Source organism: Sinocyclocheilus rhinocerous, unplaced genomic scaffold, assembly GCF_001515625.1.
Source record: "Sinocyclocheilus rhinocerous isolate Xijiao unplaced genomic scaffold, SAMN03320098_v1.1 scaffold291, whole genome shotgun sequence".
NCBI classification, from domain to species: domain Eukaryota; kingdom Metazoa; phylum Chordata; class Actinopteri; order Cypriniformes; family Cyprinidae; genus Sinocyclocheilus; species Sinocyclocheilus rhinocerous.
Genome location: NW_015640451.1, coordinates 368,639 through 384,910, shown reverse-complemented (window position 1 = coordinate 384,910; position 16,272 = coordinate 368,639). Strand labels below are relative to the sequence as shown.

The 16,272-nt window shown below is 35.6% G+C and overlaps 2 protein-coding genes across 2 annotated transcripts in view; one reads left to right on the top strand and one right to left on the bottom strand.

Annotated features, from left to right (window-relative positions):
- LOC107752873 (V-set and transmembrane domain-containing protein 2-like protein) overlaps positions 1–3,953 on the top strand; it is a 16,196-nt gene extending 12,243 nt beyond the window's left edge. Inside the window, exons 3-4 of the mRNA XM_016568943.1 lie at positions 1,958–2,002; positions 2,768–3,953. Of these exons, the coding sequence (XP_016424429.1) occupies positions 1,958–2,002; positions 2,768–3,145 (423 nt within the window). The 3' untranslated portion in view covers positions 3,146–3,953. The remainder of the gene's footprint in view (positions 1–1,957; positions 2,003–2,767) is intronic.
- Positions 3,954–5,923: 1,970 nt separating this feature from the next.
- LOC107752872 (protein-glutamine gamma-glutamyltransferase 2-like) overlaps positions 5,924–16,272 on the bottom strand; it is a 13,385-nt gene continuing 3,036 nt past the window's right edge. The window contains exons 2-12 of the mRNA XM_016568941.1: positions 15,637–15,816; positions 12,743–12,961; positions 12,481–12,599; positions 10,866–10,994; positions 10,414–10,594; positions 9,511–9,646; positions 9,224–9,327; positions 7,747–7,986; positions 7,389–7,664; positions 6,270–6,430; positions 5,924–6,167 (exon numbers count right to left, since the gene is read on the bottom strand). Coding sequence (XP_016424427.1) covers positions 6,027–6,167; positions 6,270–6,430; positions 7,389–7,664; positions 7,747–7,986; positions 9,224–9,327; positions 9,511–9,646; positions 10,414–10,594; positions 10,866–10,994; positions 12,481–12,599; positions 12,743–12,961; positions 15,637–15,816 — 1,886 coding nt within the window. The 3' untranslated portion in view covers positions 5,924–6,026. The remainder of the gene's footprint in view (positions 6,168–6,269; positions 6,431–7,388; positions 7,665–7,746; positions 7,987–9,223; positions 9,328–9,510; positions 9,647–10,413; positions 10,595–10,865; positions 10,995–12,480; positions 12,600–12,742; positions 12,962–15,636; positions 15,817–16,272) is intronic.

The following is a 16,272-nucleotide window of genomic DNA, read 5'->3' as shown; positions in this document are numbered from 1 at the left end:
ATCTAAATATTCTTAAAAATTAAACGTTTGTTGTCATTTGAAGTGTAGGCCTTCCTGCATTATTATGTTGTTACATTATGATTATATTTTCAGTGGCATAAAATGGTCTTTAAAATGACAATAATATCGCTTATCGCAATTACTTCTGGGGCAATATATCGCACAACAAAAAGTTGTTATCGTGACAGGCCTACTATTCCTTCATTATTTCTACATCAATTAAGCAGGTGTGCCATTGGCATAGGGCTGCACGATAAATCGCATGCAATATTTAATGCGCATCTTGCCAGTAAAGCCAGTTCTGTAATCAGCAGTAAATCTCCATCACGTGCGTGTTTTCACATGGAGCAGCATTTACTACACAGAGCCGTTGTTCACTGACAAGCTGTGCAAAATATGATCGTGGTTTTGCACAGCTTGTCAGTTGCGATTTATCGTGCAGCCCTACATTGGCACTTGGAAGCTGTTGCTCTGAACCCACATGATGCGGTCAAAAGAGCTCTCCATACAAGTGAAACAGACGATTGTTAGGCTTCAAAAACAAATCAAATCCATCAGAAAGATATCAGGAACATTAGGAGTGGCCAAATCAACACTTTGGTACATTCTGAGAAAAAAAGAACGCACTGGTGAGCTCAGCAATGATCGGAGAATACTGTCCATGGTAAAGAAAACCCCTTTCACAACATCCAGCCAAGAGAAGAACACTCTCTAGACGTGTCTCTGTCAAAGTCTACAATCAAGAGAAGACTTCACCAGAGCAAATACAGAGGGTTCACCACAAGGAGCAAACAAGGCCATATTAGACTTTGCCAAAAAACATCTAAAAAATTTCAGCCAGACAACTTCTGGAAAAGTATTCTTTGAATGGCTGAAATTGAGATCAACCTGTACCAGAATGACGGGAAGAAAAAAGTATGGAGAAGGCTTGGAACAGCTCATGATCCAAAGCATACAACATCATCTGTGAAACATGGAGCAGTGTGATGCATGAGCGTGCATGGCTTCAGTGGCACTGGGTCACTGGTGTTTAGTGATGACGTGACAGAAGACAGAAGCAGCCGGATGAATTCTGAAGTGTATAGGGATATACTCTCTGCCCAGATTCAGTCAAATGCAGCAAAGTTGATTGGGTGGCGCTTCATAGTACAAATGGACGATGACCCAAAACACTGCAAAAGCAACCCAGGAGTTTTTGAAGGTAAAAAAGTGGAATCAACCTCCTGATCTCAACCCGATTGAGCGCACATTTCACTTGCTGAAGAGACAAAACTAAAGGCAGAAAGAGCCACAAACAAACAACAACTGAAGTCAGCTGCAGTAAAGGCCTGGCAAAGCATCACAAAGAAGGAAACCCAGTCTCTGCTGATGTCCATGAGCTCCAGACTTAAGGCAGTCATTGCCTGCAAAGGATTCTCAACAAAATATTAAAAATGAACATTTTATTTATGATTATATTTGTTTGTCCAATTACATTTGAGCCCCTGAAAATAGGGGAACTGTGAATAAAAATGGTTGTAATTCCTAAGCTTTTTATGTTATGTTTTTGTTCAACCCCTTAAATTAAAACTTAAGTCTGCACTTCAATTTCATCTTGATTGTTTCATTTTAATTCTATTCTGGTGGCATACAGAGCCAAAATTATGAAAATTGTGTCAGTATACAAATATGTATGGAGATAACTGTGTATGTATACATATATGTGACCCTGGAGCACAACACCAGTCTTAAGTCGCTGGGGTATATTTGTAGCAATAGCCAAAAATACATTGTATGGGTCAAAATTAAATATTGTCCTATCCTAACAAACCATACATCAATGGAAAGCTTATTTATTCAGCTTTCAGATGATGTATAAATCTCAATTTTGAAAAAATGACCCTTATGACTGGTTTTGTGCTCCAGGGTCACAAATACAATTAAACACTTAACTTTCATTTAGAATGTGTGTCTACAGGTGGTTTCACAGGAAAACAAACCAAAGGGAGCGACTAAAATAAGTGTGAGTTTTGCATTTTGAAATTTCTCTCAATTTGACAAAATGTAACTGCTTAATGGTCAGGTTTACATATGCATTATATTCTGATTTGATTATATTTTGCTTCTTCTGACATATATTCTGACACTTCACATCTCTTAACAAATTCACATCAGCACAATCTGATCAAACTAAGATTTGTTCGTGCTATTTTCTTGTTCAAATTAGTCACTTTAGCTTATTCTTTTAATATTAATTTTTTAGTAATTCTGCAGCAATTTTATCATCTCATTAATTCTTATTCATGTTTTTGACAACAACAAACAAAAGTGCAACTAATTACAAAATATAGACCATGAGGGTGTTTCATGTGTCAGTATATTCATTAATTTAACTTTTTGTGAGAGAATGTCGCTCCAAACATGCTTCTTCAGTAGATGTACTCATTTTAATTGGTGCACATAAACATGATTGCTTTTCTTAATTCCCAAACGTAATTAGCTTCACAGGACTTGCTTTGTTAGTCGAATGTTCTTGTTGAATAATCATATTTTGTGTTTGTTTTAAGGTGGTAAAAGTGGTTGGCAGCAACATCTCACATTAATTTTGCTTTGTGAGAGAATCTGTCTCAATGTCGCAACAAACATGCTTCTTCAGTAGATGTACTCATTTTAATTGGTGCACATAAACATGATTGCTTTTCTTAATTCCCAAACGTAATTAGCTTCACAGGACTTGCTTTGTTAGTCGAATGTTCTTGTTGAATAATCAGATTTTGTTTGTTTTAAGGTGGTAAAAGTGGTTGGCAGCAACATCTCACATAAGCTTCGTCTGTCTAGCGTCAGACCATCAGACGAGGGAACGTACGAGTGTCGAGTCACTGACTTCAGTGAAAGCCGAGCCCAGCAGCACAGAGTTCAGGCGTATCTGCAGGTACAGCCAGACCTCCAGCAGGAACACCAGAGTCCCGTCCACAACAGAGACCAGAAGAAAGAAGAGGAGAAGAAGACATCAGAGCAGAACGCAGGTCCTGAAGATCATCAGAAGAGCCACCGTAAGAGAGAAGAGCAGAGTACGCAGCAAGTGGCCTATCAGTTTCATGAAGAGGATCATCATCAGCTCCACGAGGGGAACAAGACAAACACCAATCAGAGAGCAGAGATTTGAAGACAGAGTGACTGTCCTGCTGAAAACTGCACATGAGAAGAGAGACGCCTCGATAAAACTAGAACAGTGATGTTACGAACAGTATCCTGACACAAGTTGTCCACATAATTAGTCTTAACATTAGTTTTATTGCAAACTGAAATTGTTCCAATTTGTGTTCTATAAAAAGGAACCAGCAATGTGTCGATTTAAAGGAATAGTTTGCCTAAAAGTGATTAAAAAGTTTTTAAAATTGAACCTACTCACCTTTGGAACCAATTCTGTTTGCTAGTAATCTTAAAAACTCTAGGCAATCTGCAAAACCTTTGTTTTCTTTGTGTTTGATGTCAGTTTAAAAGTTTAGGTTTTACTCTGGCTACACCTCTTTGGATTTTTCTGGCCATGTGGTCACCATAAGGAGAGGAGAAGAATTGAATGAATAACACAGCAGCAGCAACGAGAGGTGATTATTAATGTCTGAGAAGAAACGAAGAGGGTGAATTTAGCTGCGGGGCAGAGAGTGAAATGTTAATTTATTCATTAGAAAGGAGGGTCAGACAAGGACTGAATGTAATATATTGTTTATGTTGGTGATGTTTACCTTTACTGATCTATACTCCTACACATTTTATTTGTATGTGATTTTCATTTGTTTAGCTTGTATCTTGACAAAAATGTGTTGCGCACAAGATGGTCAATGGCTAGTGTGTGTGTGTTTTATAAGACTTTGAAATAGAGCTACATTTCTAAATGGGCTTTTCCATTAATGTTGAACAGATGTTCTACAGTTTTCTGATGTTAAAGTGATTTTAATGATGCATCTTCTGTATATCTGCTTTGTTCTGCTTTAATGTTTCAGTTATGTAACTTTATTGAATTTATGAAGATATTGTCACTTGTTTCAATTAAAAAAAGTCATATAAACCTATTAAAAATAATTGCAAACATTCTACATGTGTGGAATGATCAAGGTTCTCAAACCTTGATTGACTGTATTGTGTTCAAAAATATGATGCATGTCTGTTTTTGATGCATGTATCTCTGTTTTATGTTCAGTCTTGTCACATCAGGCTTCTTTGAACACGTGCATGATGCAACACTGCCACCCTCAGGATCAATCTATAATCTTCAGATTCATATTTAGATGATCCCTTTCCTAAAAACGATCGTTTATTTAATATAAATGAAGTTAATGAGCAATATCAACGTCCCAGTTTGAAACTACTAATGTAACATGTTCAAACTGGTGCGTTAAGTTTTGCAGACTGACCAAGAAAACACCATGAATATTTATCACTTTTGAATTAGCGCCGAATTGCATGGCTCTGTTTCAGTGGAAGGCTATTTCTGTGCCAGTCTGTGTGTGTTGTATGTCTGTGGAATGAATTTGGTTGTGCCACGAATATTATTGCTGTGTTTGAGGGAATTCATGGAGCGTTTCGAAACGAATTATAAAACTAACTAGTGCTGTCAAACGATTAATCGCGATTAATCGCTTCCAACATAAAAGTTTTTCTCTACACAATATATATGTGTATACTGTGCATATTTATATATACATATATACATGTGCATATATGTATATATAAATACGAACACATGCATGTATATATTTATGAAAAAAAAAGTATATTTATATAAAATATAAGAATATACATGTAAATATTTTCAAAATATATACTGTATGTGTGTGTATTTATATATACACAATAAATATACACAGTACACAAACATATTATGTAAACAAAAACTTTTATTTTGGATGCGATTAATCGTTTGACAGCACTAAAACTAACATGCTCAGGAGCAGGGGTTGAGCAGGTGACTTAATAATTGCTATTTTTGGATTAAGATAATTTCTCCCTTTGACCAACAGAGGTCAGTATTCACTTCATGCTAAATAAAGTTCAGCTGGATAACGTCATTTGAAGGATCGTTCACCATAAAACTGAAATTCTGTCAGTAATTACTCTCCATCACGTGTTTTTAAGCCCAGATACACAAACCACAACCTACATCAATGAAAGTGGATTTGTTTATTAAAGACTGATTTATGTTAAAAGCTTTTTAATGCCTTCAGGTATAAGATAAATGTGAATCAACTGCCAGCTTGTAGAATGAAAGAACCTCTTTGGAATGTTTATGCATTTCAATACAAACATGCATGCATAGAATTACACAAAAAGAAATAGGCTTTCTGTTATGATTTTTTTTTCTGCATGTCTTTTTTTTTTAATCCAAAGCAAAACGATTTTGAAAAAGTCGATTTTGCTGACTCGCAAAATTTTCACTTAAAATATCAATAATTCAAATTTGATTCTTCATGGTGTGAGCCCTTTAAAATGAAATAGGCTAAAAACACTCCATTCAAGATTATAGCATAAATGATTTTTAATGAAAAAGTCACAGCTATATAAAGATATATGAAGCAAGAACATAAAAATTGCATATAAAATGTTTACTCTCTCTTCTAAAAATCTCGTTAAATTGCCGTCTCTTCCATGCGTCCTTTTCATTCTTGTGTTTTTACAGCATGATATTTCCCACAGTGCAATGTGGCTCCAAACACATCCAGGAATGTGCATGTTTCATATTTGGCTGAGATGCAACTATTTGAAAATCTGGAATCTGAGGGTGCAGAAAAATCTAAATATTGAGAAAATTGTCTTTAAAGTTGTCCAAATTAAGTTCTTAGCAATGCATATTAATAATCAAAAATAAAGTTTTGATATATTTACGGTAGGAAATTTACAAAATATCTTCATGGAACATGATCTTTACTTAATGTTCTAATGATTTTTAGCATAAAAGAAAAATCTATAATTTTGACCCATACAATGTATTTTTGGCTATTGCCACAAATATCCCCGTGCAACTTAAGCACAGCACAGTTATTGAGTTCTTACTTCTCTGCGATGCTGCTGCCGCCGGTGAGGTTTGCGCCCTCGATGGTGAAGCAGCAGCCTTGTAAGGGCTCTGGCAGCGGGTTCTGTAGGGTGAGCTCCGCCGCCAGCTTACGCTTCTCTTTGGGTTCTCCCAGAATCTGGAACGACACACATACATCAGCATGCATCTGGCAGTGCGTACATGATAGGGTTGTCATGTCACCTTGTGATCACTGTGAAAGTGGTTAATGTGGTCGCACCCTGATTTTGATCTCGGGGTCGTCCAGCACGATGTCACGCATGGCCATGACGGCTTCCTTTGTGCTGTAGTCGATCAGCAGAGCGCCCAGACGGATGAGATTGTCCTCCGTTAGATTAGTACAGTATTTACTGTAGTTCAGGCTCAGAGGAACCTTCCTCTCTGGAACAAACACAGTGAAGACAACTGATAACACAAAGCATCTACACAATTTATAATATCATAAATAATATTACATGTAAATTGAGTATCAATTATGTTCTATGTCTTATTATATTATTAAAAGTATTAAAAAGGTTAAATAATAATTAAATGAAAATAAATAAAAAATATTATTACTACTACTATTATTAATAAATAATATTAAATGGCTTGTGTGTGTTATATATAAGTTTGGCTCTAAAATAATAATAAATATAAGAATAAATGTAATAATAAATGTAAGAAAAATTTATTCGTTATTGTTATTGCTAAAAATAATATTAATTAAAGCATGTAAACAATTTATATATGAAGACTTCAGATGCAAAAACCTCCAGTCCGTCTGAGATTTTTTCTTTTAAATGAGCACTTAAAAAAATCTCAGATGGACTCAGAGGTTTTTGCATCTGAAGTCTTCATATATAAATTGTGTACATGCTTTAACTAACATTATTATTAGTAATATATTACTACTACTGCTAATAATACATCTAATTTGATAATTTTCCTTTTAAAATAACCTTTATTAAAAATAGGCATTGCCACTCTAGGCCATGCATTACAATGACTTTACTAAGACTAAAAACATACTCCATGCATATGCAATCAAATAGTTGTATCTCGGCCAAATATTGTCCTATCCTAACAAACCATACACCAATGGAAAATGTATTTATTCAGCTTTCAGATGATTTATAAATCTCAATTTTGAAAAATTGACACTTAAGACCTTTAAGACACTTAAGACCCTTAAGAAGGTTTTGTGCTCCAGGGTCACATATGTGTATGTGCATGCTTGGCCAATGCATTGCTAGCATGCAGTCTTGTTTTACATACTCGGGTTGAAGCAACCAAAGTGCAGTACTTAAGGATAGTTTTTTCAAATATCTGTGCACAAAATGTAGTTCTGGCCGCTCACCTCCTCCAGGTGCCAGTTCCACATTCAGCAGGTCTTTAAAGCCGCACTCGCGGCCGATGATGCCGTTATACGACACGGCGCGTGACGCAAACACCAGACGACACTTCTTATTCTCCTCTGTGTTATTGCTCACTATTGCAAACACATCAAAGTCACAGCCCTTCCTGATGCCCGTCGACAGCTTGATGGTGATGTGCAGCCCAGAGTTGCCCTTCTGCTGGAGCAGCTTGTTCTGGTGGTTTGCTTTCTCGAAAACCTGCCTCTCCTCCGCAGAACCTGCAAGAGGTCATCGCAAAATCAACCCCCTCTTCATGTGCGTGGATATAGGAAGGAAGTGCACTTGTTTGCGTGTTCCTACCTTCAGGATATTTGTACAGGTGTGTGATGTCTTCTCTCTCATCTCGGCCTACGCTCTTGGTGCTGATCTTCTGCCCTACTTTTTGGTCATTCACAATTTTCCTTGTGCTCCCATCGTTATATTTCAGGGTGTACACTAAGTCTGCGTTCACCTCCGCGAACACAAACGGAGCGTCGTATTTAAAGGTGAGCTCGCCCTCTTTTATCGCCCGCACAGGAACCGGCCCGCAGCAGAACACGCCTGAGAGACAGAAACGCACATCTCAGCTTATTTTAGCCTAAGTTAATATCTGTTCATATAAAGCAATTGTATCTTTATTCGATAAGTTATTTATTATTGAGAAGTTATTCGATTTATTTGCCTTCATTGCTGATGATTTTAGATCTCCTAAGTTTTGGTTACCTGGACTTTCAATGGAGGGACAGAAACCTCTAAGGTTTTGTTCAAAAAAGATTAACCACATTTTTTGGGTTTGACATGAGGGTGATTAAATGATGTCTTCTAAAAATGATTTTTACTTCGTATTTTTGTCTTGTTTTCCGGTACAAATATCTAAACATTCTTAAATCAAGACACATTTACTTGAGAAGCAAAATGACAGAAATCAACTTTTGTTTTCTGAAAAAAAAAATGTATCAAATTTAAGTGAGGTTTTGCTTGGAACAAGATATCTGAAAAAAACTGTTAATAGTGTAAGAAAGACATTTGTTTTCCCTTTGAATTAAGTGTATTGGCAAAAAAAATTTTTCTTGTTTTAAGCATAAACTCACTTAATTTTGATCGTTTTAGAAAATGAAACGTAATATCTGAAGTCATTCTGCTTCTCAAGTAAGTTTCAAGTCTGGATTTAAAATAACATTTTTGATATTTGTACTCAAAAACAAGACAAAAATACTAATAAACAGTTATTATAGTGAACTAAAACTGAAACTAAAATAAAAACCATTAAAACTATTTGTATGACTATACAAACTATAAAAACAAACAAACAAAATTTTCAGCTAGTTGCCAAGGCAACATTTATCATTTTAATTTAGTTTAACTTGATGTACTAAAACAAATGAAACTAAAAATGAAATAAAAGTCAATAAAAACTATATAGACATGCAAAAAATACTAAAAATAAAACACACACATACACACACAGACACACACATACACACACATACACACACAGACAGACAGACACACACACAACAAAACTTCTAAAAGTTCAAATGTAATCGGTAAATATAAATAAAACATTTATAAATAAAACATGATTTAAAATATTAATATTAATAAATATTAATATTAATTAAAACATTAATTAATATATATATATATATATATATAAACTATTTCAGTGATACTAAAATATCACTGGTAAGAAAATATTTTTTTGCCCTGCAGAATTTTAATTTTTGGGTGAACTATCCCTTTAAGTTTAGGATGTTTGATTAGCTGTATGTGAGAAAGAAAAGGGGGGTCTGCACACCTTCACTTTTCTCCTGCGGCGTCGGGTCACTCGCCTGCCAGCCGTCAAAACCCGGAGGGAGATCGGGTCGCGTCATCCAGCTCTCGACCCAGCAGTGGTAGTTCCTACAGCAGAAAAACTGTTGAATGTCCAATATAATGACATTTCCATACTGTAAGTGTCCAAATATGTGCTTTTTTCCTGTAGTTTTATTTTTATTTATTGATTGACAAATTCCTATGTGTATGTTTTAGTTTTTATAAAAGGGATTTAAAACACATTTGGATGAAAGATGTGGTTTTTCATACCATATCATATCTCTGGTGCTGCTGTCTATTTCTCCTTTCTCGTTGAGATAGCGCTCGATAACAAGGTTGCTGTTGGTATCATGGGCAGAATAGTAGTTTGTTACCACTCTGCATGGGATTCCCAGAGCGCGAGACACTGAGGACAAACACAAGAACCTGCTTCATCTGTCTGCTTGTCTGACACAAAACAGAACCAACAACTGTGATACAAAAGTAACAAGAATGGCCCTAGAATCTAACAAAATGACCACATACCATTCAAAGGTTTGTGCTCAGTACGAGTTCTTATTTTATTCAGCAAGGATGCATTAAGTTGAGAGTAAAAACATTTATAATGTTGCAAAAGTTTTCTATTTCAAATAAGTACTGTCCTTTTGAACTTTCTATTCATGAAAGAATCTTGAAAAAAAAAAAGTATCACGGTTTCCACAGAGATATGAAGCAGCACAACTGTTTTCAACATTGATAATAATCAGAAATGTTTCTTGAGCAGCAAATCAGCATATTAGAATGCTTTCTGAAGATCATGTGACACTGAAGACTGGAGGAATGATGCTGAAAATTCAGCTGCGCATCACAGGAATTAATTACATTTTACAATATATATTTACATAGAAAACAGTTACGTTAAATTGTAATAGTATTTCATAATATTACTGTTTTTTATTAATTAAATGCAGCCTTGCTGAGCAGAAGAGACATCTTTAAAAAAAAAAAAAAAACTGAACTGCATAAGGATTAAATATTTTTTATTTTCATTTCTACGTTTAAATATTTTAGAGCTTGACATAAATAGAAAAAATCATACTCATTACAGAAATTCTCATGACTTATAGTTTGCAGTTTATTCAATTTTTAGTGGTTTTAGCTTCTTTTAAAGCATGCTTTGTGTCTTTTTAATACCTGAACAGGCGACGGCTGCGAAGACCCAGCACTGGCCGAAGCGCACCGGCAGACAGGAAGTGCTGCTCCACGTCCTCAGGATCTGAACACTTCCTCTCCAGGACATGGGGCTCACGCCGCCGTCAAACGTGTCCTTCCAGCAGCCCTCCAGCACGCCGTAGTCCCGGTCATTGCTGTTGATCTGCCGAGCAATGCGAAAACATCATCCTAATGTCTGCTAACTAAGAAACATTTATTATTATCAATGCTGAAATCACTTGTGCTGCTTCATGTTTTTGTGGAAACTGGGATACATTTTATTTTTCATGGTTCAAATGAACAGCATCTTTTGTAACATTATAAATACTGTCACTTTGGATCAAGTTAATGCATCCTTGCTGAATTAAGCAATGTTACTCGTTTCTTTCAGAATTGACTATTTTTCATTTGTGTGTCCGTATTAGAGTACAGACCATAGCACTCAGCACTCTTGTGACATAAATGACGTTTCTGCGTCCAGAACAGTCTTTCCCAGGGTTCCTTCTGTGTTTAGGGTTCATGTCCAGGATTCTCAAGCAAGCGTCCAGTATGCCCTCCTCGAACTACAAACACGACAGAGATACAGTCGACATGCAAATAATGCACGTTAGCGATCACATTTGCACACACTCATAATGCACATTTACAATCTGTAAAAACATTTTCAAAAAGTATTTTTCCTCAAAATGCCTTCAGGAATGGAAAATCTGAGATCCATCCAGCAAGCAATTAGATTAAATGGAGAACACATGATAACTTTCTGAAACTCCTGGCATCTTGGATGTTTTGCATCAGTGATCTCACATGTTTCTCCACTAAAGTTTCAGAAGAGATCTCAACAATGTCTCAAACTCTGCTGAAAAGTCTGCAATCAAAAACCAGAGATCCCAGTATGAACTCATATTTACAATGCAAAAACAGACTTCATTTTCTTCAAGTTTTTCATTTTGGGGGTGATTTGATTCAGTGTGGTCATTGTTAACTAAAACTAAAACTATAAAAACAAAACAAAACAAAAAACATTTATGTTAATTGAAATGAAATATCAACAGAAACAAAATAAAATATAGAAAATAATGTTTTTCTTATTTGTTATTTAAATTTAATTTAAAGTTTTAAATTATTCAAATTATTTTAAGTTTTATATTGTATATGTTTTATTAAACCTATTTTATTTCAGTTAGTTGCCAAGGCAAAATTTCTCATTTTAATTTCGTTTAAGCTGAAGTACTAAAATTACTAAAAACTGAAATAAAAATTAATACAATAAAAAAAAATGCAAAACAGAATTTTTAAGACTGACTAAAATTGAAATGAAAATATTAAATATTAAAATAAAAATCACAGCAGTTGTCTATCTATTATTTTAATATGCAAAACTGTTAACCAGTCACAGCAGTGAGCATTTACTTCCAAGTCTTGAATGCACCCCGCCAATAAAAACAGACTGTTCTGTGGAGAGGGTCAAAAACAGGATACAAAATAGCTTATTACTTTATTATTATTATGTTTTTTTGATGTAGAAGTCTTGCTAACATTATAAGTGGACCTCACAGAACATTATAAAATAATAATAAAATGCAGTTCATGACCTTTTTAAACTTATTTCAGTTAGTTGCCAAGGCAAAATTTCTCATTTTAAGTTTTAACTATAAATTACTTTGTTAAAACTTTACTTAACTAAAAATTAATGCAATCTAAGCAGACACATTAAAAGAAAAAAACTAGCAAAATCAACAAAAATGCAAAACAGAATTATAAATTAAAATCTAAACAGACAATATAAAAATAAAAACTAATGCAAAATATGAATACATACTATGATAGTAGAGTAATAATACTAAAATAACACTGATTTGGATGTGTTCTCGTCAGGCTTTTTGTGGGATTCACACAGATGTGAAATGTTCCTCACCAGCTACTTCTTTTTCATGTTATTTGCCTTCATTCGTGCCTCTGCTGTCTTACTTGTTTATGTTTTTTAGGAGATGAGCTCAGCGTATCGAGCACAGCTAGATCATGAACATGTGCAATCGTGTTTGTTGGTACCTGTCCAAAATACCAGGCCAAAGGGACTGGGTATTCGGCATCGCCCCTGAAGATGATGCCATCCTGGGCCAGAACGTACTCGGCCAGTTTCTCCTCGCTGTCCATGTAGACCACATCTCCTGTAAATCAGAGAATGGGTTGAGTACGCAGAGATCTTACTCATCTGTCTCTGTCATCAGTTCATATAAAGAACAGGATATCCGTGTCTATAACCTTAAGGTGTGTGCGAGAGGAACACCCAAACGCATCTGTTCTCACTCACTTGTGCACCAGGGATTGAAGAGCAGTATGAAGTCGAACTGGATGCGCCCATCTAGAGTCAGGACGTACCGGCCGATGGGAGCGTCAGGAGCGGCGTAGACAGAAAGACAAACGGTGTCTCCGGGTGGACTGCTGACCGCTGCGCTCCAGCGCGTGTCGTCGATCTCATCGCTGAGACCAAACACGGCCCTGGTGCCATACTGCTCCTCCGGCTGAGGGCCTAGCAAACCATCAGAACTAAATCAGCAAAAACAATCAAAACCAAACTGGGCTTCATTACTGAGCAAGAGCAATCCATGTCAGTTCCCGTCAGTACAACAACATTAACAAAACTTCTGAATCATGGGTGAGTTTTAGTTTGTCTGGGTCTAAGAAAAAAGTTAATGCCTGTCTGATGTCTTCTTTAACCATGACACTTGTTTCTGAAGTGTCATGATGGGTAGCCCCCATTATAAATAAAAAGCACAGTCCACCCAGAAAAAAAAAGAATGAAAATTCAGTCATCATTTACTCACCCTCGTGTCATTCCAAATCGTTCTTCTGCCATATTCTGCTATATTTTTGAAGAACAATGGATGTCACTGACTTCCATTTCCTTTTCTTGTCTATTCAATGGAGGACAATGAGAACCAAAACTAATATATATATATTTTAATATCTTCTTTTGTGTTCAGCAGAAGACAGAAACTCATACAGTTTTGGAACAACATGACGTGAGGAAATGATGACAGTTTTTCCATTTTTTGATGATCCATTTAAACATCAGTGATCTTTTCATTGATGAAGTTTTTATGTGCATTTTAAAATGTCATGCTCATCTTAATGTTTGCATCTAAAAAAAAATTGTATGCAACATCCCAAAATTCACATAAATAATGTGGATGGAAAAAAAGTGCATCAGTTTCCATTTCAGTGAGATAAATTGCTTGTCACTGCCGTACATAGTTTGGAGGTCTGACTGTCTACAAAACATGTTTGTGCTTATTATTAAACTTAAACTTAGTATTTCCTAAAGATCTTATTCTAGTAGTCTATTATTCTCTTTCTAAAGAAGTTGTGTGGTGCTTGGCTCATGCCACTAAGAAAGACAAAGAGAGACACTGACTGAGGTGTTTTCGTAACGTTCACCAAAACCAATAGTTTTGTACTTGACTCTTTGATAACTTCTAAGGAGTTAACATGTGTGATATCTCATTACAGATTCCGTTAAACATGCCAGATGGTCTTGTTTTCTTGACATTAGAGTTATCTGAGTCTGAGCAGAGTCTTTCCTGTCTGAACGCCAGCGTGTACACACGCTGCTGCCTCCCTTTGTGTTCACTAATGTCTTTATGTTATCTCTTGCTCCAGCTCCAAAACATAACAGAATCTGTAACACAGAAAGTCCAACAAGAGCCCTGACATTCCCTCTGTAGTGTTAACCTTCATCCTCAACTGTGCGTGTTGAGTATTATGTTTCATTTATTTATATTACTTATAAAGAATGAACTTGATCCCCTTTTGGAAAACAGGAACAACAGAGAGCTTCTGGAATCGCTTGCATAATATTGTAAAGGGAATTCCTGCCATTTGAGTGTTCAAAAGAGAACTGATTATTCTGATTATTAACAAACATTTTTATATTGCTGTCACAGCCATTTTTAAAAGCAAGGTGTTTTTAGACTTAAAGGGATAGTTCACCCAAAAATGAAAATGCAGAGGAGACGAATTGTTGAATAAAGTCGTTTTTTTTTTCTTTTGCGTACAAAAAGTATTCTTGTAGCTTCATATAATTGCGGATGAACCCCTGATGTCACATGGATTATTTTACCGATCTCCTTGCTACGTCTCTGGACTTGGGAACATTTCAGTTGTGTTGCTGTCTATGCAGGGTCAGACAGCTCTCAGATTCCATCAAAAATATCTTAATTTGTGTTCCGAAGATGAACGAAGGTCTTACGGGTTTGAAACGACATGAGGGTGAGTAATTAATGACAGAATTTTCAGTTTTTGGGTGAACTATCCCTTTAAGAGGTGTTCTTCTGAATGAATGAATGAATGAATATGTTGTATATATTACTATTTAATAATAAAAACATTATTTCTGAATGTTCCAGTTTTTAAAATGTAAAAATGTTTTTCCTCGGTTATGTGAACGTTCAGGGAACATTCTATTTTTGCACACATTATGGGACTGTTCCATTTGAATGTTCTCTGAACAATCTGAAACAAATAGTAACATTTAAAAAAACGATTAACAGGTGAAAATTACGGTTGAACCCCTGATGTCACATGGATTATTTTACCGATCTCCTTGCTACGTCTCTGGACTTGGGAACATTTCAGTTGTGTTGCTGTCTATGCAGGGTCAGACAGCTCTCAGATTCCATCAAAAATATCTTAATTTGTGTTCCGAAGATGAACGAAGGTCTTACGGGTTTGAAACGACATGAGGGTGAGTAATTAATGACAGAATTTTCAGTTTTTGGGTCCTTTAAGAGGTGTTCTTCTTCTGAATGAATGAATGACTATGTTGTATATATTCCTATTTAGTAATAAAAACATTATTTCTGAATGTTCCAGTTTTTAAAATGTAAAAATGTTTTTCCTCGGTTATGTGAACGTTCAGGGAACATTCTATTTTTGCACACATTATGGGACTGTTCTATTTGAATGTTCTCTGAACAATCTGAAACAAATAGTAACATTTAAAAAAACGATTAACAGGTGAACGTCCAACTAAAACATTCCAGGATAGAACATTCCATCATAACTTTGAATTAATGTTCTAATAATGTTACTGAAAGAACATTTGTTCATAATTTTGAAAGAAACTTTCAAAAAAAAAAAAAAAATGCAAAATGTTCCCTGTTAGCTGGGGTATTAAAATATTAGGTTAAAATCTCTGTGTATTACCGGTCTCTGCAGTGATGTGCAGCTGGCTGTATCCGGGCTGGTAAGAGCCGGAGTTCAGGTACAGGCTGATGGTGAAGGCCTGTCCTCTCCGTACGATCAGCCGGTCAGTGCCGTTCAGCTCCGTGTGGTGATCCGTGTTATTGAACTGACACGCCAGATCCCAGGTGCTGATGTCCAGAGCTGAGTGAGCATGGGATAAATTAATTTTACTGCTCTGCCTGCATAAACATCACTGTCAACATTAACAAAAACCGTGACTTTGGTACTAATTATTCTAAAAGCTTTTCTTTTTTTTTTTTGATCTGATGGGTCAAACAAACTATGTGTGTGGTGAGGATTTTAGAGTGATTCTTTCTGCAGGTTACTTTGGTGTTCCAGTAGGTGGCGACAAGTGACTGTCTTAATAAGTGAGTCATTGAATTATTCATTCAACCAGTTCATTCATAAACGCTGATTCATTCGGGAACGAAACAAATTACTTTATAAATGAGTACATTTAATGTCATTTTGTTAGTAGCCTAATGTTTAGGTTTTGTAACTATATAGTGACACACGTCACCATCCAATCAATGAATTAAAGTAAGACTCGTCCTACATATATATATATATATATATATATATGTATAGCACTGCAAT